We start from the raw sequence: 25,227 nt of genomic DNA, 5'->3' as shown, positions 1-25,227 counted from the left end.
AAAAGACCTAATATTTATTAGTATATAACTGCTGATCAAAGTTGTCCATTAGCTAGCTTCTGACCTTTCCAACTACAAATACTTGAGAGTTGGGCTTCTCGGTATTTATTAACATCAAAATTTTAACAACCCATCTGTCCTGATGCTCTTAAGTCTCATCTTAGCTATACACCAAGCAATGCCCAAACAAATATCCCTTCACTGTTGACTACAACCAGTTTTCTGACCAAGGAACTGATTTTTGAGGCAGACCTATCTGTAAATCAAAGGATGCACTACATATTTCATTTTCAGTTTTTAAAAATTTAATAATAGTGCATAATTTTCTCCTGTTGCCTTCTATAAGTGACAAAATACAGATTTTCTATTTATAATAAGAAATAAACTTTCTGGGGCGCCTGGGTGGCTCAGTGGGTTAAGCCGCTGCCTTCGGCTCAGGTCATGATCTCAGGGTCCTGGGATCGAGTCCCGCATCGGGCTCTCTGCTCAGCAGGGAGCCTGCTTCCTCCTCTCTCTCTCTGCCTGCCTCTCTGCCTACTTGTAATCTCTCTCTGTCAAATAAATAAATAAAATCTTAAAAAAATAAATAAATAAATAAAAATAAACTTTCTTTTGGGAATGGATTTTCAACCTAAAAAGCAATGTTAAGAAACATATTACAACAATGCATGTTAAAATTATAAGCAAAATAAAAAATAAAACGTGATATTGTTTTTAAAAAAACAAGTAACTGATAGTTCAGTGATTATAAGACTATGACAAATTATTAATGTAGTATCCAAATAATTTAAGTATAGAAAAAAAGAGCCTACAAGATAAAAAGGCGAGTTCCCTATCATGCATTTAAGACCACTCTAATTACCCTTCCAGTCTCTTTTCTCCACCAATTTGCTTCATCACAAATCTCATGTTCTAGCAATATTCCACATAAAAAAACATACTTTGTCTCAAATGTCCATTCTATTATCCATATCACCACCACCACCACTTCCACACACACCCACACCTAAACATCCTTACCTTTTGAAGAGGTTTTTCAAAAACATATTACCTTCCTCCAAGAAAACTTCGGTTAACCATGGTCTCAGACTGAATTACAGTAATACCTCATTTTATAGCACTCTGCATATACTGCATTTTTCACAAATTGAAGGTCTGTGGTAACCCTGCATCAAGCAAGTCTATTGGTAACATTTTTCCAACAACATTTGTTTACTTCATGTCTCTGTGTCACAGTTTGGTAATTCTCACAATATTTCAAACTTTTTCATTATTATTATATTTGTTATACTGATCTGTGATCAGTGATTAGGGCTTGCTGAAAGCTCAGATGATGGTTAGCACTTTCTAGAACTAAGTATTTTCAGTTAAGGTACATACCTTTTTTTTTTTTTAAGATATAATTCAACTGCACCCTTACCAGAGTACAGTATGCTGCAAACATAACTTTTATATGTACTGGAAAACCAAAAAATTTCATTTGACTTGCTTTATTATGATATTTACTTTACTGCAGTGATCCGGAACTGAACTCACAGTATCTCAGAGGTATGCCTCTGTAAGTTATTAGAAACTTTATCTTACTCTCTACATATCTTTTTCTGGTTCTTTGTATAGTTATTTAATACATAATTTTTGGAAGAATAACTCTCCTATGTTTTTCTCGACTACTTTGTATCATTTAGTAAGGCTAATTACATATTACTTCCAACTTTTATCCCTTCCTGAAGTTTCCTTTGTATATATAGTGCTCTCCTGGTACTCCTCCTACTCCTCTGTAATCACTGCCTTGATTCTCTGTAGCCATTTCTTAATAGCCTTTGAGAGCACGTCCCTCCTCCCCCAAGATGTCATTTTGGCCATCCTTCCCATGGAATCTCAATTCTTTTGAACTCACCTATTCAAATTACTTTAATTACCATCACAAACACAATAGCAGCAGCCAAGCCCTCACCTCTATATAGATGACACGTATGTCACCCATGAGCCATTTACTCCTGGATATTCCATAGGTTCCTATGGTGGTCAGCCTCTAAGATGTCCCCCAGTGACTCCTGCCTCCTGGAATTCACGCTCTGTATAGGTCCTTCCCCACATTGAATGGAACTGATCAGTATTACCCACTAGTACAAAAATGACAGTGTGACTTCTGACTGCTCAAAATTCCTTATGGAAAAAAAGTCTGCCTCAGGAGGAACTGAGGCCTCCAACTAACAACCAGCACTCACCTGCCCAGCATGTGAGTGAGTCACCTTGGAAGCAGATGCCCCAACTCCATTCAAGCCTTTGCTTCAGTAGCCGACATCTTGACTACAAGCTCATTAGAGACCTCAAAGCAGAACCACCCAGCTAAGTTGCTCCTAGACTTGAACACAGCAAACAGTATGAGGTAATAAATGTTTAGCAGCAGTGTCCAACAGCATTTTCTGCAATGATTAAAATGTTCCTTTTTTAAAAAAGATTTTATTTGAGAGAAAGAGTGAGCAGGGGGAAAGAGCAGAGAAAGAGGGACAGGCAGACTCTGTGCTGAGCATGGAGCTGACATGGGGCTTGATCTCACAATCCTGAGATCACAACCTGAGTGGAAACCAAGAGCTGGAGGCTTAACTGACTGAGCCACCCAGGGCCCCTGATTAAAATGTTCTATGTCTAATGTCCAACACAGTACCCACTGACTACATGTGGCTACTGAACACGCAAATGTGGTTAGTGTGACTGAAGAATTACATCTTCAATTTTACCTAATTTCAACTAATTTAAATTTAAATGAACACATGTGTCTTAAAGGCATCATGTTGGATAGTGCAAGTATATGTACTGATTTGGGATAACCTTTAGACAACAACTATAGTACGTTAAACAAAAATCTGCCGCTTACTTGATCTGTTCTCTTCTCAGTCTTTCGTCTAACCTTCCTTTCATCTATCCAATCAACCGAACAAAAATAATAAAACAAAACAAAATTGTGCCCTCTCCTTTTTATATTTCCCATCTTGGCAAACTGTACCAACACCCACAACCAAGCCAGAAAAGTCCTCATTTTCACCACCTTCCCTTTTCACACTACTGGTATGAAATGCTGACTGTACCTGGTAGTACAGCAATTGTATTTAAGAAAATAGGTTGCAAAGATAGACCAATTCAGACTAAAATCCCAGTTTTCCCACTCACTAGGCATTCCACTTAAACTCTCTGAGTTTGTTTCTTACCCTGTCAAATGGACATTTTACAACAAAATCCATTACTTCATAGAGTCGTTACAAAAATTAAGTTAAATAAGATGTATAAATTATTATATGTAAAAAATATTACCTATTACATAACTTTTACTCAATAAATATATTCTGGATGGAGGGATTAATGGTTGGGTTACTACCTCTGAGGTAGGTAAAGAAACAGTGAGAAAGGTCAAAATAGAAGGTATCATCTTTGAAGTAATTTTTGCTAAGCCACTCTAAAGAAAAATGATAGATAATCTAGAGAGTCTACTGTGTGTCTACTATGGGGTCAGGAAAGTGCAGGGAATGGCAAAAAGACTCAACTAGAAATAAATGACTGAGGAACAGGAGAGGTTCTAGATGGCATCAAACAGGAGAGATGAGAAGCCTGGTGATGACAATGAAGGAAAACAGGAATGCAAAAGGGCATGAGAGAGAAGGAAGAGAAGGTAAGAAATAGAAAAACACAAAAATTTGAAAGAAGACTCCTTCCAAACAATGACAAGATCTAAGATGTATTCATACTGATAAAGCTCCCAGGATAAATCATATGAAATTGCAAATATTGGACTGCTTTTGACTAATAAAATAGATTGGACCTTTTGTAAATAACAAAAGTTTGGGGATGACACAGTCATTCCATTTTGTATTCTATCTTTTGCCTTGAGTGCCTGAGACAATGTAGGGATCAAAAGACAATATAGCAAAATAAAAAATTATATTTCTATTAAAGAAATACAAATTTTGTTTTTGTTCTTGATGTTCTCTGGAACACAATTTAGAAGCTGTTGCTGTAAATTATATAATAAGAAAGTAACCTTCTTTGGCTGAAACTTCTTATATTTGAATTTTATACTTTCTATTTGTGTTTGGATACTAACTTCATGAAAATGATAGGTACCCCAAATTATGTGCAGTAGCAAATACAATGAACCAAGAGTCAAAAGACCTAGATTAGAAAGCTGGCTTCAAAAATGTACTACCTGGGAAATACTAGACTGGTCAATGAATGTCTCTGAATCTAAGTTTCTCCTCATCTGTAAAATGGGAATGCTAACTGCCTAGTGATGTTGTTATATGTATGAAATGTAATACCTACAAAACATTTAGAATGATGGTTGGTAAACAAGAACTGTATGTTACTGTTAGGAAACAGTTGTAAAAGTGTAATAAATGTAGATGTAAACTATTACTAGCATTATACAAATACATATAAGAAAGTGGCAATAATTTGACCTGTAAGATGTGCCAAGACAGAAGTGAATTACACTGTTGTGTGATAACCTTCTCATTTTTAAATACAAAAAAAATAAGGGTGGGCAAATATTTCTATAATAACCAGATTATGTACAGACTATGAATTGGTTATTTAACTCCTTGTTATTTTTTCCAATCTGATTTTTTAACTTCAGCAACCCTCAGAAAATAACGGAACATACTCCAGACTAGTCATATTGAGAACAGTAAACTTTTCAAGCTGGATAAGCAAAGGTTTCCTTATTGCTAGCAGTGTGAGGAAGCAATGCTAGCTAAAATGAGATATGGTAAATATTTATGCAAAATTAACAGACCTTTACCCCACAGGGAGGCTCCAAGCATGGGAAAAAGCAGCTTCCCAGAACTGAGCATAGCGGATGTCTGTAGATCTCCCTAAGGGTTAGAAAAGTCTCCACATCCATAAGAATGCTTCAAAGGGCATTGCTTTTTTGCATGCATCCTCTCTGTGGGTTTTAAACCTAGTAATAAAATTCTCAAATTGTAATTTCCTACTCTTTCTCTACCTAGAAGCAGTACTTATTCAATAAAAAATTTAGTCTGTAGGCTTCTTTTTAAGATCAACTATCTGCCTATCTCTGTTCTAGATTCTGAGGTTACTAAGAAAATGCAAAAAAAAAAAAAAAAAACTTTAAAAAGATTAGGTTAGAAAATACACTTACATATCTCTTAGGCAAATTTTCCTTCCAATGTTAAGGCATAAAAAGTGACTGAACTAAAATGATTCATGCCGTAGAATTTTAGTAACAACAAAAAGTCTTTACAGAGAAAAAAAAATGAAAAAGTAAGTTTTATGGCTCAGAAGATAAATCTAGAGCTTTAAAATAAAAGGGATATTTACATATTTCTTTAAGTGGTATAAAAGATAAACTGAATGATAAAATATAAAGGGAAGATCATTACTATAACAAGAAGTCTTCAAAGAGAAAATATTATCTCTGCTGCCACTTAACCAAACAAAGACTCTAGCTTAGGAAAAACTTAAATGTAATATACCTAAATCATTTATATTTCACAAAGGTCTGATCACCTAGCATTAAAATCATTTGTTTTTGCCTTTTCTTCCTCTTAGATACTCAGTATAACAATTCTTTAAGTCCTTCCTTACTACTCTGTGTGCCCACAATACAAAAACAAAACAAAACAAAACAATCTCACAAAACTTGTTTTAGATGGGCCTTAAACTTCTTAAAAGAACTTTAGAATAGTTATAATGGAAAATGATCTATAAGCAATGTATATTAGGCTTCAAAAGAGTCCAGTGTTTACAGAGGTTGTGTATATTTAAAGCAAAGAATAAGAAACCATAACACAATGTAGCCATTCTTTAGAGGAAATGAGACAAAATTCCCCATGTCAGAAATCTGGAAAAGGGAGTAAGTAAATAGGTGATTAAAAATAGAAAGAATAAAATATAGTTATAAAATTATAATGTAAGACAACACTTTAATGGTGTTGTTGAAAGACAAAAATCTACTTTCTGAGCTTTATCCAAGTGATTCAAAAGATCAACTGACTGATCCAGATGAGCCAATTTATTCAGTATAGGTAAGCCTGAGACCAGAAGACCAAAAGAAAATGAGCATTGGAATTATAATCCCAACTCTTCTGCTTAGAAACCATGGGGACCTTATGCAAGTCAGTGAATGTCTTAAAGCCTCATTTTTCTCTGTTTTAACCTAAGAACAATATCTAATTTACACAGCTAAAAGATTTTAAAAGATGATGCACAGAAAGTTCCTGGGACAGTGCCTAGCACTTAATATGTACTCAATAAACATGAAATCCTTTTTTACATCCCGAATTTCTTTATAAGACTAAATTTCCTTTACCTTAAAGTGTTACTTTTGGCCCAGTCATCTTTCCACCTTCTGAAGTATAAAAAGCTGGTGCAACAAGTCATCGGGCTTGCTAAACAAACTATTGTAGTTTCCAGAATCTTTGATCCAATCAACATATTTACCACTGGAGGTACAAAGTATAGGCTTAACAACAGGTTGCCAATACCTTCAAAGAAGTAGCTAATTAGTAGAAAGGTTCTCCTTCAAATAGTGACTAAAGCAATACCTAATAAATAAAATGTGATTTCTTCTTTTTAAAAGCAATGAACACCTAAAGCTTCTTAAATTTCAACTGAAAACATTGCCCTTTTCACTTTAGTTTAGGTAACTTACCAAATATAATTAAACTGGAAAATAAAAAGGAAACATAATAGGATGAGACAGAACAATTTAATTTGGAAAATAAGATTAAATTTCATTACTGATAACTCCATACCACTATTTCCCCAAAATACACATGACTTCTCACCTTAATCTTCAGCATGAATCAACGGATATCACTCTTACAGGTAAATTTCTTAAATGTTAAATATAAATCAGCAGGTAGCAAGAGCTCAAAGTAACTTTACCAATACGTGCAGAGCTGGCATTCCTTATTTACCGAATAAATGAATAAACAAATGACATAATGATGTAAAGACAGAACTGGACAAATCCTGAGTAATCAAAGGCAGATTTGAACATCTACTGCCAAGCCTTAGCAATTCTTACCAGTTTAGCAACTAGAAGGGTTACTGTTTCAGTCTGAATTGAAATAACTGTCTCTCTTTTGTCTATTCCTCACTTCCAAATGTATCTTAATTCTAAAAACAATCTACAATTTGAAATATAAAGGATAAGCAATACTATCACAGTAAGGAGAAAACACTGTCACAGTAGCAGCAGCAAATACATGTGAATTCAAAAATCATTTTACTTACACACATAGATCAGATTTTAAGAAAGCCAAACTAATTTCAGAGATTTAAACAGTAACAGCTACTCTAACTTCTGACCTCTTCTGTTATAGGTACTCAAACACATTCTCACTTGACCTTCCCAACGGCTCTGCAAAGTAAGTACTGTTACCCTCATTTTTATAGATGAGGAAACTAAACTGCTGTTCAGAGAGTTTGCCTGTAGTCTCCCAGATATAATAAGCAGAACAACTCAGACACACTAAGCCCAGGAGGCTCTTTTTTCTACATCACCTTCAATCATTTCTCTTCTATTGCTCTCTTTTACAAAACAAAACATATATATATATGCATATATTATATAAAAATATATATACACACAAGTAAAAATATATATACACACATGTAAAATTAAGAGCTAAAATATCTTTTCCTTTAATTGCTACTTTTAATTTCTGCAAAGACAAAAATAATTCTGCCAGTGGACTAAAAATTAATATAACTGCTAATATTTACTCATATAAAATTTTACTTAAGTCCTATTTTTGGAAAGAGAATTGTACCTTGTATCCTATTATGCAATAATTGCACGGGAGAAGCTTCTCTTTTTTTTTTTACTAGTCACATCCACACAACACATCCAACTTACTTCTAAATGCTGTCTCAAGAATTCTGATCTTTAGAGCTTCTGGGTAAATACAGTAACTGGAAACCACAAACTTTTCCCCAATTTGTGCAACTAACAAATACAACCAAAGTACAAATATATTATTCTGACAAAGGTACCAACACATTATCCTCTCTGAAAATGAATGTTTTTCTATTGTGATAAAACAGAAAAATAACATGAACAATGGCCAAGTCCAAGAGTTAGTCTCCATGGGAAAAAAACTATTTACATTTTAAATAGACTATATTGTCCCAAGCAACCAAACCCAGAATCAGTTCAATGCCAAGAAAAACTCATAATTAAATAAAAATTGTATTTACAAGCCAATGATTTTACAAGCCAAGCATCTTCTACCGCAGTTACTACGTGGATCCTGAAATAAGACTAACAAATAACTTCATTAAAGAAAAAAAAAACTGGGCACCTGGGTGGCTCAGTGGGTTAAGCCACTGCTTTCGGCTCAGGTCATGATCTCAGGGTCCTGGGATCGAGTCCCGCATCGGGCTCTCTGCTCAGCAGGGAGCCTGCTTCCCTTCCTCTCTCTCTGCCTGCCTCTCTGCTTACCTGTGACCTCTCTCTGTCAAATAAATAAATAAAATCTTTTTAAAAAAAAAAAAGCAGATGGTTGTAAAACCATTTAAAAAAAAAAAAAGAAAAAAAAACCCATTTGGATACCTAGAAAGGCAATTTTAACCTAAGTGTCTCTAGGCACAGTGAAAGAGGCCCATCAAAAAAGCACAATTAGCTAGTAGTACTATACTAAAATAAACTACCTTCATCATGTTATATATAATAATTTATTCACCAGTCTGTATAAATCCTCTTTGATCACCTCACTGTCACCTGCCAATCTGCACACTGAAGAAGGGATTCTATCTGTTTAATTTGCTTCCCACTGTTAATTACATTAACACCCCTTCCCCGAAGAATTTCCTGTGAGGCTGCTGATCTTAGACGCACAATGAAGAAATGACAAGTAAACTTACTGTATTATATTGCATGCTAATAACATCTATAAAGTCCTGACTCAAAATGGAGGCTTTAAGTCCTCTTGAAGTCCATAACCTGAGGAGTGGCAAGCGTCTTTAATTATTTCTAAACTAAAGTTAGACTCTCTTCCTTACTTCTATTTTTTTCTTCCTAACTTTTAGATCATCTTAGTGATCTCCTTAAAGACTGATCGAGCCTTTCTCTGCACAGCAAACAGGATAGGTGAATATACGATTTTTATAAAAGGTTCTGATGTTTCTCCTTCAGAGTAAATAACATCACTGACCGGGAACTCCCAGAAGACTCAGAGCCATTAAGGGCTGGGATTCCTTTCAGCTGGCATCATTCCAACAGAGGCTCAGTGAGAAATGAAACCTCCTGCAAATCAAATCTGTTGCAATGTTATTTTTTCCAGGGGTTAATTACCTGCTTCTGCCACACACACACACACACACACACACACTCTCTCTCTCTCTCTCTCTCTCTCTCTCTCTCTGAAGTGGAGAAAAGGAGGTGCTGGGAAACAGATGACATTCTGCTGTAAGCCTCCTCCAGGAATATTCAAAATGAAATCAAAACAGGTTTCTGGCTGTCAAATTCCAGATGCACTCCATGAACATCCTCTCCTACTTGATTCCTGTCAGTCCCTAGTACCATTACCTCAAACTATTAGACAGTAAGAACTTAATAAAGGAAGTCACACTTTCAGACTTTGTCTTTCAGAGGTACTTAGTGAAATATGTATGGTTGAAATATCCGGAAACTGCTTCGAAATAATCTGATAGAGAAGCAGGGCAAGGAAACATGATGAACGAAGACTGTCCATACACTGATAATTATTGAAGCTAATGATGGGAACATGGAAGTTCTTCATACTATTCTCTGTACTTCTGGTGTATGTTTCAAATATTCCATTAAAAAAACTTACACAGATTCAAAACAACACATCTAACAAGCATTTATTAAGCATTCCTGTGGCAGACTATGTTACTATTCCTAATTTTTTACTCTCCCCTTCCCTTCCTTAAAAGGATTATACACCCTTACCCATTATTATATGACTTGCAGTGCCACCTGTGGGAGGAGTATTCATCCCTGGCACACTGACAATGAGTTTGACCATATGACTTGCTTTGGCCAATGACATGCGAATGATTCATGTACACCACAAGTGAGGAGAAGTTTTAAGAGCCCCTGCATGTTTGCTTCAGTTTTCCTGCTCTTTCCCTCCACCATGTAAATGATGTGTCACAGACGGGGCCGTTCCACCAGCCAGGGTTCCAAAAATGCCGCCAATCCACAGCTGATAAGGTGTAATGTAAGCAAGCAATGAACCAGTGTTGTAAGCCACAGAAATTTGAAGCTGTTGTTATGGCAGCACAACCTAGCAGAAACTGATATACCTACTATGGGGTAGATACAAAGAATATGAAAATGACAGGCTGCTATATTTGAAGCACGTTTTGGAAGACAGACCAAAAAACTTAACGGTGGTTACCTCTGAGGAGAGTATGAGAAGTGGGAGGTGTACAGGGATTGAGGTAAGATCAGAGGAGAACTTTATTATTACCATTATATATTACTTGAATTTTCTTGTAGATTTTTAAAATCTGAACAACATCGTCTGAGTTGTTGAATAATTTGCGCTATCTTCCTTATGCTTTTTAATATTAAAAAAGGAATAAAAATACAATAAAGCAAATAGTAATTACTTAAAAAATGACTAAGAACTATCATCCTACCCTTGAGGAACTCAAAACTTAGTTGACAGTGTTTAAAGAAAGCCTCTTCCCAAAAAATATTCATTGTTAATCTTTTAGTGGCAAAGGCTACACATGCAAAGCAAATAAATAAATAAATAAATAAATCAGAATTATAACATGTGCAATTTGATCAGTTTGTTCATCTTAAGTTTCCAGCAAAGCCAATAAAAGGTTTTGTGTATGGGTGGTACAACCATGGATCTCAAAGGAAATTCTCTAAATTCTATTATTTCAGTATGCCAGTTAAACTAGCGAGGAAGCATGCTTGAAACATTAAGTTTTGTGAAAAAGCCTTAACCAGTACTATAGACAAGGTATCTACTCCATTTAGCTCACCCATGTAGGGTAAAATTATAAAGTTAGAAAGAAAGGAAAAAGAGGGGAAAAAATCCTAACCATGACTCTTACAGTGATTAAACAACACTTGAATGGTTACAGAAGTCAAGGTCCACAGAGCAACACTTTATTCCATGAACATGTTTTTCCTTAAATTTGAGCAATATCCGAACATAGCAGTAACTTACAAACATGATTAGGAACATGTCTGCACTACTCATCTTAGGATCTCAAAGCACTTCACAAACATTAATTTAACCCTCATATCACCTGAGAGGTAGATATTATACATTATAACCATCTATCCTGGCACTACAAAATATTTAAACACCCCTTCAGCGGTACTTGCTCCGAGAAGGTCTTGCCCAAACAGCCAATAAAACAGGAAATAAGCTGACGGTGCATGTGCCACCAACAATCTCTGAAAAGATCAGACCTTCACCCACAAGAACCACTTCCTCTGAGTAAACCACAGAGACTGTACAGGGCAAACCACATCATACCAGCTTGCATCTGGAACACAGGCAGATAACCCATCTAAAATCTATGGAAGGGTACGTCTAAGCCCCTTCATGAGATTTCCTATATGTACTTAAGTATGGACATCATCCTCAACTTATGACAGCCTTATGTCCCAATAAACCCACTGTAAGTTGAAAATATCGCTAAGCTGAAAATGCATTTAGTACACCTAATCGACTGAACATCAGAGCTGAGCCTTGCCTGAGACGTGTGCAGAATACTCACCTTAGCCTACAGGTGGGCCAAATCATCTAACACAAAACCTATTTCATAATAAACTGTTGAATATCTCATGTAATTTATTGAATACTGCACTGACAGTAAACAAATAGATTATACAGATAACAGAATGATTTTAAGTATATTTTTTGTTTACCCACATGATCGATCATACGGCCTGAGAGCAGTGGCCTTGCTGCCACTACAGCGTCAAGACAGTGTGCTGTAATGCATGCCACCAGCCCAGAAAAATATCAAAATTCCAAATTCTAAGTGCAGTTTCTACTGAGTGCATATTGTCAGTGCATTATCTTAAAGTCAAACCACTGCAAGTTGGTATCTGTATTTTGGATTTGTTATTCTTCTAGATGAGATATAGCCAATTTCTGCATTATGTGATCAATTTCACATATAACTTCTTCAGATGCTGACGAAATCTTCAGTTTTTCAACAATATATGTAAAATTGACATTTCTGAATACAAAGAAGATCTACAAAATCCTCTTTGATCTCTTGAGGATGTGAACCTAAAATGAGCATTTAAATGAAATATTTGACCAAAACTGTAGACTCAGAGCAGTATCTTTAAATGACTACAATAGGCGTTATAACATTAAAGAAAAAGCAATGTTAACAAGTGGCTAATTAGTTGTAAGCATTAACTAAACCAGGCTTTCTTACATTCCTTTGTGAATTTCTTTGTGAATTGTTACTCATAGTCCCAAGACAGGAAATCTAATTTTTCGTTGGCCATTAGATCTGCTTGCCTTTCAACACCGGGAAGCCACCCAGGCCTATCATGTGACTATGATCTCAAAAACCAGGATTCAGCATTTGAATTAGTAAAAGATCCTGTTTTGGTATGAATCTAAACTGTCAGCTGCATTGGTGCATGCTAATTCAATAAGGCAAACTTAGTGTATTTCTTCTTCTACTGAAAGTCAACAATGTACGCTTATGCAATTTAGGCAAAGCCACTGACCTTCAGACCATCATATGTTACCTCCACTGAATCAAAAACTAAAAATTATCCTAAGTCACTAGCTTCATAAGGTTCTCTTGGGAGTTAGAAGCTGCCTCACAAAATCCTTCATATACGGCTATCTTGGTATTCTACATATTCTAAGTTGAAAAATGCCCTAACTTTGGCATGTTTCTAAAGTCCTAAAGTTTGAGGAAACAAAATTGCTAGCAAAATACAAAAGAACAAAGACATCTATTTAAGTAATTTTGAACTAAGTTACTATCAATGAAAAAGATCAAAACATTGAAGAGCTCTATATCTTATGTACTTTATAATTTAAATATGCACTTTTCCCCTCTTTTATGGTCCCTAATAATTAGTAACAGTTCTTATAAACACAGTAGCAAAAAAGTAAAATAAAAGTGAATTAAAATGAACTTCAGAATCTCTTTAGCCTTAATCTTGGGCTATGCCTAGAGAAAACTAGCCCCTCTGATTACATTAAACTGAAGTTGGAACTTGCTGCTGTAGAATATGGGTAAAGATAAAATACAGAATACTACATTTTGTCCTAGAAGTACATCTAAGGAAAAAATAATTTTGCACTAGGAGATCAATTGGGGAAAAGCTAATAAAACTTTAAGAGGGACAGGATGATTTTTTGACAACAAATCAACAGAACATAAAACTTGGCTAAGCAAAGGATAGGGTGGGGGTAGGGAAAGGGTGCTGGTTAACTGTCTGAACCATTTAGAGTTGTATAAACACAAAATGGGACAAAAGCATTATTTAGCTTGCTACAGCAAGTATATACTTGTAACAGGACAAATTAAAAGTTTGAGCTAAAGATCAAGAAAAATTTCCCGAGGACTAGATCTACCAGATTGTTGATCAGTCTCGTGAGGAAATGACCAGAGCTTGATCCTCTAGAATAGATAAAGTATTAGAAAACATCCTATAAGAGAAAAATCCAGCACTAACTTAGCCAGATTGGAAAACTAAAGGAAAGTAGGACAGGAAAAAAAAAATACACAGAGAAAGACAATAATTACAACTAAAGAGTGGGGGACTTGAGAGTCAGAAAATCTAAGTTAAAATCGTGGGTCTCTCCTTTCCAGTTTTATCATTTTGACTTAAACTGCATGAGTTGCCTAAATGTAAATAATGATCTGCCCTATGGGGAGTCAAAACACTGTAAATGTTAAAGAATTACACTACAATAAGATACTCTTACATACGCCAGAGCGTTTTACTCAGAAACAAAATTTTATAATTTTGCTCATTTTAAACTTTCGGTTCAAATGCCACTATTTTGAGGACTCTTCAGTTATTAAAAGGGAAAAGAGAAGGTCTTCAAATTAAACTTTAAAACATCATCAAATTTTAACAAAGTAGAGTAAAAGAAGTTATGCTCCAGCAATCTGTTCCTGAAAATGTGACACTATTTCTAGGAGATAAGCAATTACATGATAAGAAACATTTCTCATAATTTGTCAGATGACCAGGAGGTAAGAGTCTCTCCAATGACCTCTGGAAAACCATTAAAATATTCTGCTTTCTTCGACCTGTATCAGTTTAGTAGGCAATTCATACCCATTTCCAGATGGCTTTCAGAAGAGGACATCACATATGTCCACTCAAAGATGTTCTGTTTTCTCTCGAATCATAATGCTCCTCAGAAAAAGATGTAAAATCCACCATCTATGGGTTTCATAAATGTCTGCCTCAAATATCACTTTTTAAACTAAAAATTCAAATTTAGTTAAAATTTATAATAAATAAAATGTATTTATAGTAATACAGATAAATATATAAGAATAGATGTATAATAAATATAATTTATAATAAATAAAATGTATTAACTCAATGTTATCTCCCACATTTTAAGGAGAAACGACCAATGTGTTAAGCAACATTACCAGGTTACCATATTTTTGCAATGATTCAGATAGATTCTTTTGTCACCTCACCAAATAAATATGAACATTTATAAATGTGCCATTAATCAGGAAGAGTACAGCTCTGCACTTCTTTAAAAGATTACTCTACATGTTGACTCATGTAAACATATTCAAGTAAATGTACTCTTCCATGTCTATATGAATGAGGATTTTATACTGCACTGGAAGAACATTAAACCAAAATAAAGCTAGCACTGTGACTCTGGTCCCTAATCTCAATTTTGTATTTATCAAATGACTGTAAACGGTACAAATAACTCAAGTTTGCAGATGACTCAGACAACCCTGAAATAGCACATATACAGGAGTCGTTTTGTTTTGTTTTTTAATCAAAAAGCATTATATGGCAATGAAGGCAGAAACGGTAACCTGGATGAAGATGTCAATTACTGTGCATATGCATAAAAAGTCACAGCTTTACACACTCACCACAAGTTTGCTTAAGTTAAACAAGTTTACACGTGAACTCAGTACTAAGAAAATGCCAACATATCAAAAACCTTTATCTACCAATCAAAACAACAAAATCCCTAAGTCCTAGACCAAAGATCCATTTATTGTTATAACAAAATCCCACCTGTATCGTCCCTGAAAATTCACTTTTCTAAAATCTAGTCTGAAATCATTTAGGGAATCCACTGAAAGAGGATTCTCCCTTCTCTATCTCTCAGAAGAAATTCCAAGTGCCATAAGACCCGTAAATTGTCAGGGACAGACAATAAGCGTCTAAGAGGACTGCAAACAATTAGGATATATTTTAAGACTAAATACACAATCAATGCAAACTGAAGAAGAGCAATCAGATATTTCTACCACTTCAATCATTAGGGCTGATTCTAAAAGTGGAAAACTATATGTCTCACAGAAGTTACAAAGCAAGACACTAGACGGTATTCATAAGCTGCTTAGATTAAAAAAAAACACTATTCAGATACACTACATAAAAACAGTAGCTACCATGAACATAGTTTGAATTTTAAATTGACGACTACACCTTTTAAGAAGGGGAGAGGGAATGAGGGATCTGGAGAGTAGAAGATGGAGGAGGAAGAGAAGGGAGCAAATGAATGTGTTAATTTAACTGTAAAATAATAACAGGATATAACAGAGTTCTGAGTATCCACAGTGACCAATCAGAGCCTAAACATAGCTGAATTCCATCCCAGCCCCAGCACGTCCCTAACACAAGAATAAAACCCTTCTTATCTTGTTCAGCCATGTGTCGCCTGCCACAAACTGCAAAACAGAACAACGCCCAAAACCAGCTAGTCTGATTTCAAATGAGGACAGACAGACTCTGTAGTCAGAAGCACCACAATGAAAGAACTCTAACTCACACAGCTGGCCTGGTGGGTCTGCACACTCTACAAAACAAAGCCATACCACATACAGTACTTCAAACTTGAAAGGATCTTTAAAAAGCTACACTGGCACTGTTAATTTGCCAATAGCTCTAGTATCAGCAAAATACACCTATAGTACACTGGAATTAGACCGTGAGAAAAGAGGATGAGGTAGACAGAGCTGAGAAGAAGCTAAGAACTACTGTATACTCATAACTTGGTTAACGTACTGGGAAAAAAATAACATTACACCACGGCTTCCAGATTTCACCCCAACATATATTCAAATCAGGGACAACTACTCTCCTAATGAGCAAATGGATTGCTTGATACTTGCAGAGTTATATGTGTTTAAAGAAAATGTAATAGTCACCCAAGAATAATCTTGTTTTAAAAAAAAAAAAACTAGCACAAATTCCTAGGATACAGGTATCCATACTCTCTTGGCAATGCATATTAAATTAAGCGGCTTTTGAGGTTTGTTTGTTTGTTTTCAGTTTAGAAAAGTATGTGAGATCAGCCAGCACCTGAACTAATTCAAGGATATTAATACCCAAACCAATATGCAGATTCATCTTACACTTAGAATACTCGTCTTTTACTCCTTTGTGCCTAGCACAGGGCCTGGCAAAGAACAAACATTCACTGATGGCATGTTTACTGTATATTTATATCTCATCTAACTTATTAAAAAATTCCAAATCCCAAGATTTTATTTCCATGATACTAAAAAAAAAGGAAGCAAATCTCTGAGAAGCAGAAAGGAAGAAGATTATTATGTGGGTGCTATCAGGTGATTTTCATGTGAAATGAGCTGGTGACCCCAGGTTTTGATTCTACAAAATTAAGCACCCGTAGTATCACAATAAAAACTACCAATACTATATTAGATTCTAATAAGAATTCTTGTCTAAAGGCTCAACACAGAGGGCGAGAACTGAATGAACCAGGAAAATAAAAACAATTACCCATACACCCATTACAGTGACTTCCCAGTAGGAAAAACCCTGAAAGGAAAAGGAATAGGGATAACCTGAAGAAATTAGGATAAGCACTGTTGCTACTTGGGTACAATCAGAAAAGTTGAAAACTAAAATGCATTTTAAAAAATATACAAGGAGGGGCACCTGGTTGGCTCAGTAGGTTAAGCCGGGGCCTTCCGCTCAGGTCAGGAGCCCAGGGTCCTAGGATAGAGCCCCGCATCTGCTCTGCTCAGCAGGGAGTCTGCTTCCCCTGTACCCTCTGCCTACCTCTCTGCCTACTTGTGCTGTCAAATAAATAAAATAAGATAAAAAATACACAAAGAATATAGTTTAAATATTTAATGGAATCTTTTAGGTGAACATTCACGTGACACTGGAAAGCATCAACAGGAAGAGGAAGTTCTGTTTCTGGAGTAGCTGTTATGGTATGATAATGGAATTTGGCCCTTTTAAAATCAACAAATGAGTGTGACGTTTCGGTGAAACTCTTATTAGGAAATTCAACTATTTTCTGCAGAAGCACCATTGTTGCACTCTTCATCAAAGTGCTTTCTTTGGCCCCTTCATTCAGTTATTTGATCTTTGAAAAAAAAATGATGTAATAGTTTGAATACTGACTTAAAAAAAAGTTGACTGAAAATTGGAACCAGCATACAATGTCATAATGATATTGAGAAATAAAACACAGTAAAGGAATTTACTGTTTAACCTAATAGTCCAAAGAATAACCCTTAAGAGTAAAGAAGCTCCATTTAAACTCCATAATCTAGCTCAATTCACCAACCACCAGAAAACATAGATAAGCAGTAGAAAGGACTCACAGAACTCAACAAATCCACCTGCCATGCTACCATGTACCATCTAATTCGCTTAGGGTTTGTATCCCTTCGATGCAAATGCAAATACTAAATGCAGCAATTAAAATCAAGCCCCATGACTCTTCCTCCCCCTTTTTAGATCCAGCAAGAGCCTGTGATTTACTAGTAATTTCAACATTCTGGAAAATTATTAGATAATAAACGCTACGCAACTCAGTATTGAAAGAAGATCAAGTTCAAAAATCATCATGTAGTGGCCTCAGAACGAAGTTCACAAGCAGCAATTCCTAAAATCTAACAGTGTCTAGAGAATTACAGGGCAGGAAGAAAACCAATGATGCACCAATACCCCAGTCGACTTCGGGCACTGACCTTCACCCAAAATGACCTTTCTCTGGTTCCAAGATAAGTACAGAATCCCAATGCCCGCTACAGGCAGAAAACCCACAATCATGGCTTTACCTACCCCTTCGCTGAGAATCTGGAGAAAAGTTTCTCTCCAGAAAAAAGCTACATTTCCAAATTCAATCAACTGGGTAACTTGGCAGCAACCCCAGACTAATTGCAGAGCTCCCAAACAACCCTCTCTCCTAAGCCTGTCAACTTCACTGGTCAAAGGCAATTGGCAATCACTGAGTCTCTACTTGGTCAGGCCGAATCCAGGGAAGCTAAGCGCAAGGGGAGCTTCATACCAACCTGTCGGTGATAGTAGACTGTGTGCCACTCATTGGGGCCCTTGGCGAGAGGTCCTCCTTTTATCCAACTTGCATTTTACAGTAACACCTCCTCCCCACCCCCAGTGCTCTGGGATCAGGCCCGACTCCGTAAGGGACACAAAAGTCCAACTCAAAACTCCATTCAGTCATCTAGAACGTCCCACTGGAAGAGGTGGCGGACAGGGGATGTTGGTCGGAGCAAAACAGGTTATTTCCCAAAACAAACCGAGGAAGTCTGCCAGAAGCCGAGTTCGAGAGCTAGAGCTCAATCCTCGGGAAGGCACAAGGAGAAAACTTCGTCACGGAGGGAAGTCGACGAGCCGTAGGGGAAGGGGCCCGGGAATCCCTCCGGGGGCTGGGGCGGGATCAGCTCGGGGCTGGGGTGTCGGCTCCTCCTCCGGAGACTCGCGGGCCTGCGAGCCCCCGCCGCCGCGGGGCCGGCTGCTCTACTCTCCGCTCTCTATCGGGGGCTGCCGGCCGCTCGTGGCCGCAGGCTCGGCCGCGTCTCGGGCCGTCCCGCGCCAGGTTCGCGCGGCTCCATGTCCCCGGGGCCGGGGGACCCCTCTCGTCTTCCTCGCCGCCTCCACCAGGCTCCGGGCGCTGGGACGACCGCGGACGCCGGGAGAGGGGGTCCCTTAGCCTGAGGTGACAGGAACCTGGTCTCTCAGCGCCGCGGGCTGCTCCCCATCCCTGGGAGGCCCGGACTCTTCCGCAGTCGGCACGGGCGGCGGCGGCGGCTCCTCCCCGACGCGCCGGTAGGCGGCCGTTCCCGCGAGGGGCGGGAGGTTCCCGTGCGGCCCGGCCTCTAAGCACCGGCCCCGGAGGTCGGCGGCAGCGGCGGCAGCGCGGCGGCAGCGACCACTCGGAGCGCGGGGCCCGGCTCGCCGGGTCCTGGGGCCCTCGCGGGAGCGCGCGCGGCGGGCGGAGGAGGCCGCCGGCGGTGGGGGCCGCGCGACGACCGCAGGCGCGCGCACGGGTTCCGGTTCCGGTTCTGTCTTCCCGGCCCCGGCCGCGTCCAGCGCGAGCTCGCGCTTCCCCTCCCCCGCCGACTTTTTTTGGCCTCCTCCCCTCTGACTTCGGGAAGCCGCCTCACCCGGGATCCCTCCGCGGCGCGCAGGGCCACCTCGCCGCCCTCGCCGCCCTCGCCGCCCGGACTCCCTCGGCTTCCCCGCGCGCCAGGGCCGCGCGGACGCCTCCGCCGGAGTCCTGTTTGGGGGAGCGAAAAAGTAGTTCTGCAGGGCGGGGGGAGGGGGGAACCGGCCCACCCCGGGAGTCCCACCCACCCAGCGTCGGCCCCAGGGCCCGGTGAGCGCCGGGGAGTTGTGCTTTGGAGTGTGTCGTGTACGAGCTCGGCTTACCTCCGGACACCGCCAAAGAGCACTCTCCCGGACCGGAGGCGTCCGGGATGAGAGGCTCTTTGGGAATTACCCACCACCCCCCTTGCCCTGGAAACGTTTATTCCTTAATGGAATGTACTTGTTCTTATTTTCTGATAACACGTAAAGACCGCTTGTGACTGATGGAAGCGAAGAGCTCAGGTCCAGGTGCCGGGACACTGTCCCTAACTCAGCATACCCCAGCGAAGGGAGGGTTTGGCCTTGGACGCTCACCTGGGCACCTGCTGGCCACGTCCCAGGGCAGGGGCCGCCGCGCACCACTTCTGGCTGCCGGGGAAAGTTAGAGGAGGGAGGTGTGTGGGGCGGGGGTGGGGAGGGCGGTTGCGGGGGAGTGAGTGTGGGAATTGGAGCCAGGATTTCTTGGTATAATATTGCTTTAAGGCTGCTTCTGCCTTGGCAAAATGAAATGTATGATTTCCAAATGGAGAAAGCATGGTGCTTTCCACAGCGACTTCACAAGCTTGCTGTGGGGAGAAATGGGAGCAGCAAGTGTATTTATCCAGTAGGAAGAGTAGCAGTTCTCTGAAGAGTTCCCATATTTTCTTTTTTCTTTCTTTCTTTCTTTCTTTTTTTTTTTCCTACCGGGTACGTTTAGATATCCATCTAGTTTTATGGTTGCATAATTCCATAGTGTAGCAATTTAAGTACCGCATGCAAAAAGTTCAGTTCTGCCTGCCAATGTCAAAGTGACTGTCGTTTTACGTTTTCAGACTTAATGGGTTTAAACCTGTATTGGTAGGTGAGGGTTCTCAGCATTTTTGTGGAAATCAAGAGTTAAAGCAAATTTAATAAACAATGGTTGTGGAGAGGGGAAACAGTTACCTCTGAACAATGCTGTTTCTAAAAGTCAACCTATAACAGTTCAAGGAAAGATCACTATCCCTGAATAGATGCATGAGCTAAGGCTGACGTTAGAACAGGGTAAAAAAAGGAAAAGATAAACAGAGGCCAAAGATGACTCTTTATTGCTTGATTTTTTTTTTTTTTTTTTTTTAAGTTCAGGGCACAGCCAGCTAATTTTGTAATGTTTATTTTGGGAAAGAATAGCAGCAGATTAACGTTCCAAACCACTTTCCTAATGATCAGACCAGGATACATCGCCACCTGCTGGTGTACCCTAGCATAATTCTACCCTGAGAACTGAAATTGCGTGTTTTTTGCGTATTAACTGAAAAGAGCTCCATCCAGCCACATAAAATGACCAAAATGCAAACTTTATCCCCAAATGTCTATCTTCCTTAAACATACTAAATCCTCTTGCCAGATTCTAATAATTTACAGGGTAGGTATGAAATTAATTGGACCCAATGAGTCATCAAATCATGCCTTTAAAAAATGAGTTCTTCTCTTCCCTTCGAGAACGCCCCACTACTTGAGCTTCAGGAATAAAACAAACTGGGAAAATTTCCTAATTCACCTTCTCTTCCTTGCATACAAAACCTCTTGGCAGGCTGCTTTCAAGATCTTTCCAAACTTAAACAGACCCAAAGTTCTAGCTGTGAGCAAAGAAGGCATTTGCTGTGGGAAAGCTTCAGAAGATGGTAAGCAAAGGATTTAATTAAGCCAGTGGTTATTCATTCCAGAACTATTTTTTTCAATGATGAAAATCTCTTTACTCTAAGAGTAAAAACATCCCTGAAAGGCTCTTTAGAGCTCTGGTAGCTCTAGACTCATAAAGGCTATATGTAAAGAATGCCTTCAGCAGAGTCACACCAATCTAGGGAGAACACAGTGCCCACGGTCATTAGTCGCTTAACCTAAAAAAATGACACTAGTGACACAATCCATGGTGCATGCTTTGAGGTTACCCCCCTCAGAGGGTGGGGGGGCAGGGTGGTTATTCTAAACCGTATCTTCATCCGTTCTTTCAACATTTATTGAGCACCTACTGTATGTCTAACACTGTTCTAGGCATTCTAAACACAGTTCTGAGAGAGCTGAGGACCTTGTCTTCATGAAGCCTATTCAACATCATTTTCAAGGCAATGCTCGTGGTGCCTAAGCATCCAACTCTTGGTTTTGGCTCAGGTCATGACCTCACGATTGTGGGACTGAGCCCACAGGTTGCCAGGCTCTATGCTCAGCAGGGAATCCACTTGAGATTCTCTCTCTCCCTCTACCCCTGGGAGAAATATAATAAATAATTCAAGGCAGCTACCCAAACAGGTGGCAAAATAAAGAAATTTAGTTCTTCCTCTCTCTGGCAATCTTTTCCCTGTATGTAGATTGTTGCCCCCGAAAGTAAACAGTTATTAGGAGTGGTTGGTGGTAAGAGCAGATAAGAGGTATTTCACAGATATGTATAAATATGGATCAACATTTCTACAAGCCAGAAGAATTCTTTTCATTTTACTTCTTGGCAAAACCACAATAAAGATGTAAAGGCAGACTTGGGTTGATAAAATAGTTTATTTTTATAAAATTTAGTACAAATCTCATTGAAATATAAATCTTTCTTGAGCAGTGTTAGGAATTATTACATAGTAATCCAAAGGCAAATGAGTAAAATACTTCATTTCGTTGGACCGTATCACATGTTAATTAGCCCTTCATTTACCTGTGACGTAGAAACCCGGCATCTTAACTGCTGACTCACCTTCATGTCCCATTTTTCTCTCAGGGAGTTTCCTTCATAGTTACTAGTTAAAACATCAAGAAAAGCTGAAATGAACAATTTTTCTTCTCTTATTATTTAGGTTATTCAAATTCCAAAAGACACCTAAGTACATTCCCATCAGAGTACCCCTAAAACAGCAAGATCTGCAATCCCTTCACTTCTGAGGAGTATAAAGAAAAAAAAAAATTGGTACCAGATTAAGCCTATTCATTTGTCTGGTATGGAACAGGTTGCACTGTGCCAAAACTCAAGAGCCAGCTTTTTCTTTTTTTAAGCTCCTGCGCCAAGCCACTCTTTTACTAGGCTTTTGCTAAAATCAGCATTCCCTAGCATCCAACTTTGACCACAGTTTTGTTGGAAAGAATCTCACCAGCCTTCTGGGGATCCTGATCACAGAAGAAAAGAGACGGAGACGCTACTGTCAGATTATTTCCATGTGCAGCAAACCTCGTTAACCAGATGACAGTCCTTTTAAAAGACCCACTGTTAACATGCCTTGGAAGCTGCTTTTGCCAGAGCAACGATGACTTTATGCAGTTCCAATGCTCCACCACATCTGGCCACTGACTTCCATTTTCAAGACCACTCATTAGGTTAGTATTACCAGTGACCATAGAATGGGTGGAGACCTTCTACTGACCTAGGCTTAGCCTTCAGTGGCCCTACACATTTGCTCAGTAACTGAGCATACCAATCCCCAGTGGTCTAAGTAACATAATACATTAATCAAATAAATAAATAAACAATAAATAAATAAATAATACTTAATTTCTTTTTCCATAAAAGTCCTACATTAAAGATACTCCTTAATAAAATGCCACAGTGTTGCTGTGAAATACACAACTTGGTATTTCATTCATTCCCAACGGGGTATAAACCAAGACAAAGAGTACACCAGCGACCTGCCCAATCGATCTGGCAAGTGAGTAGCCAAATTAGTTAAAAGAACCCAGAAAGTATGGATTCCTAACCTCTCGTTCTAAGCTTACATTTCTCACTTTCCTTGGGTGAGATTAGAGTCTACTGGACTAAGAAATATTTTGTTCCCTTCCAATACAGCCCTTGTCATATTTTATCCACAGAGAAGGGCACCTTTTTCAGTGAAAAGAAAAGGTAGTTAAGGGATGCCTGGGTGGCTCAGTGGGTTAAGCTTCTGCCTTCGGCTCAGGTGATGATCCTGGGGTCCTGGGATCGAGGTCCTGGGATTGAGCCCCACATCGGGATCTCTGCTCAGCAAGCAGCCTGCTCCCCCCGCCCTCTCTCTCTGCCTGCCTTTCTGCCTCTCTCTGTCAAACAAATAAATAATCTTAAAAAGAAAAGAAAAGGTAGTTTAGAGGGCTAAAGGGAATGTATATGAAATTTTAAAAATTAGCCTCATCACCCTGCGGCCAGCACCCTTGACTGGTTCTGGTCTGTAGTATGTAGAGCAGAGCTGAAACTTGAACTGCCATCTCAAGCACTGTGGAATCCACATGGTAAATCCCTATGGAATTCACTCCCAGCCTCTCATGCCTGGGAGATTAATGCACAAAAGCCCTGAGAATTGGCATGGTTTTCCTGGTAGGGCAGAACCCGTACAACAGGACTTGGTAAATCTGTCCACATCTCATTCATCTCTCATCCAAAGCCCTAGCTCTCTGGTTTTCGTGCAGGGAAGAGTTAACACGGCAGACCTGAACTCTTGTCCTTGGGAAGGCCCACCTGCAAGGCTGGCCCTTGGCTGGCATCTGGGAACTTCGATTTCGGGAGCACCCCTCCACCAACTGCTGAGAATGGCCCATTGTGCCTAAATTGTTTGTGCAAACAATATGGTACAGCTGAACACCTACCTTCCTGCTGAGAGTCAGGAATTTTGCTCCATGCCGGGCATGGGCCCCAATAAAACACTTGGGCACTGAGCATCTAATGAACTTCCTTGTTGGATATTTTACACATATGGCCACAAACTGCTGTTAGAGCAATTAAGCACATCCTGGGTGATCCCCCTTTTGGAGAGGGCTCTGGAAGCTTGGGCCTGGTTTCCCTTGGACTCCGCCCGAGGCACCTTGTCCCTTTGCTGCTCTCTTTGTACCCTTTCACTGTAATTAATCACAGCTAGGACCTTGACTATATTCTGAGTCATGAGAATCCTCCAAGCAAAGCACTAAACCTGGGGGTGTCTTGGGGACCCTCAACAGTTGGTATAGGGGGTCCTCAAGAAGTGACCCACCACCACGGCCAGTTTCACCCCATCCTTTTCTCTGCTCTTCCCTTTGTGTAAGCATAACCAGTTCCCTGATCTGATACTCAGAATGTCAGACATTTTCTTCCTGAAAGTCCCTCCCTTTATAGTAAATGGGGTGACTTATTTAAAATTGCTACCTGGAGGGGCGCCTGGGTGGCTCAGTGGGTTAAAGCCTCTGCCTTTGGCTCAGGTCATGATCCCAGGGTCCTGGGATTGAGCCCCACATCGGGCTCCCTGCTCTGCAGGGAGCCTGCTTCCTCCCCTCTCTCTGCCTGCCTCTCTGCCTACTTGTGATCTCTCTCTCTGTGTCAAATAAATAAAATTTTTTAAAAAATTGCCACCTGGAGGGGTGCCTGGGTGGCTCAGGCATTAAGCGTATGCCTTCGGCTCAGGTCATGATCCCGGGGTCCTAGGATCAAGTCCCACATCGGGCTCCCTGCTCAGTGGGAAGCCTGCTTCTCCCTCTCCCACTCC

At 39.4% G+C, this 25,227-nt stretch overlaps 1 protein-coding gene across 5 annotated transcripts in view; it reads right to left on the bottom strand.

The window, feature by feature from the left end:
* Positions 1-19,347, bottom strand: part of ARHGEF12 (Rho guanine nucleotide exchange factor 12) — a 143,092-nt gene extending 123,745 nt beyond the window's left edge. For 3 of the 5 annotated variants that reach the window (XM_044258056.1, XM_044258057.1, XM_044258059.1), the window contains exon 1: positions 18,496-19,346. In XM_044258056.1, the coding sequence (XP_044113991.1) occupies positions 18,496-18,527 (32 nt within the window). In that variant the 5' untranslated portion in view covers positions 18,528-19,346. Of the gene's footprint in view, positions 1-2,228; positions 2,248-18,495 lie in introns of those variants that run through there. The other 2 variants (XM_044258060.1, XM_044258058.1) reach the window with 2 other exon arrangements.
* Positions 19,348-25,227: the final 5,880 nt, after the last annotated feature.

This window comes from Neovison vison, chromosome 7, assembly GCF_020171115.1.
Source record: "Neovison vison isolate M4711 chromosome 7, ASM_NN_V1, whole genome shotgun sequence".
NCBI lineage: Eukaryota > Metazoa > Chordata > Mammalia > Carnivora > Mustelidae > Neogale > Neogale vison.
This window is presented reverse-complemented; position numbering and strand designations above follow the sequence as displayed.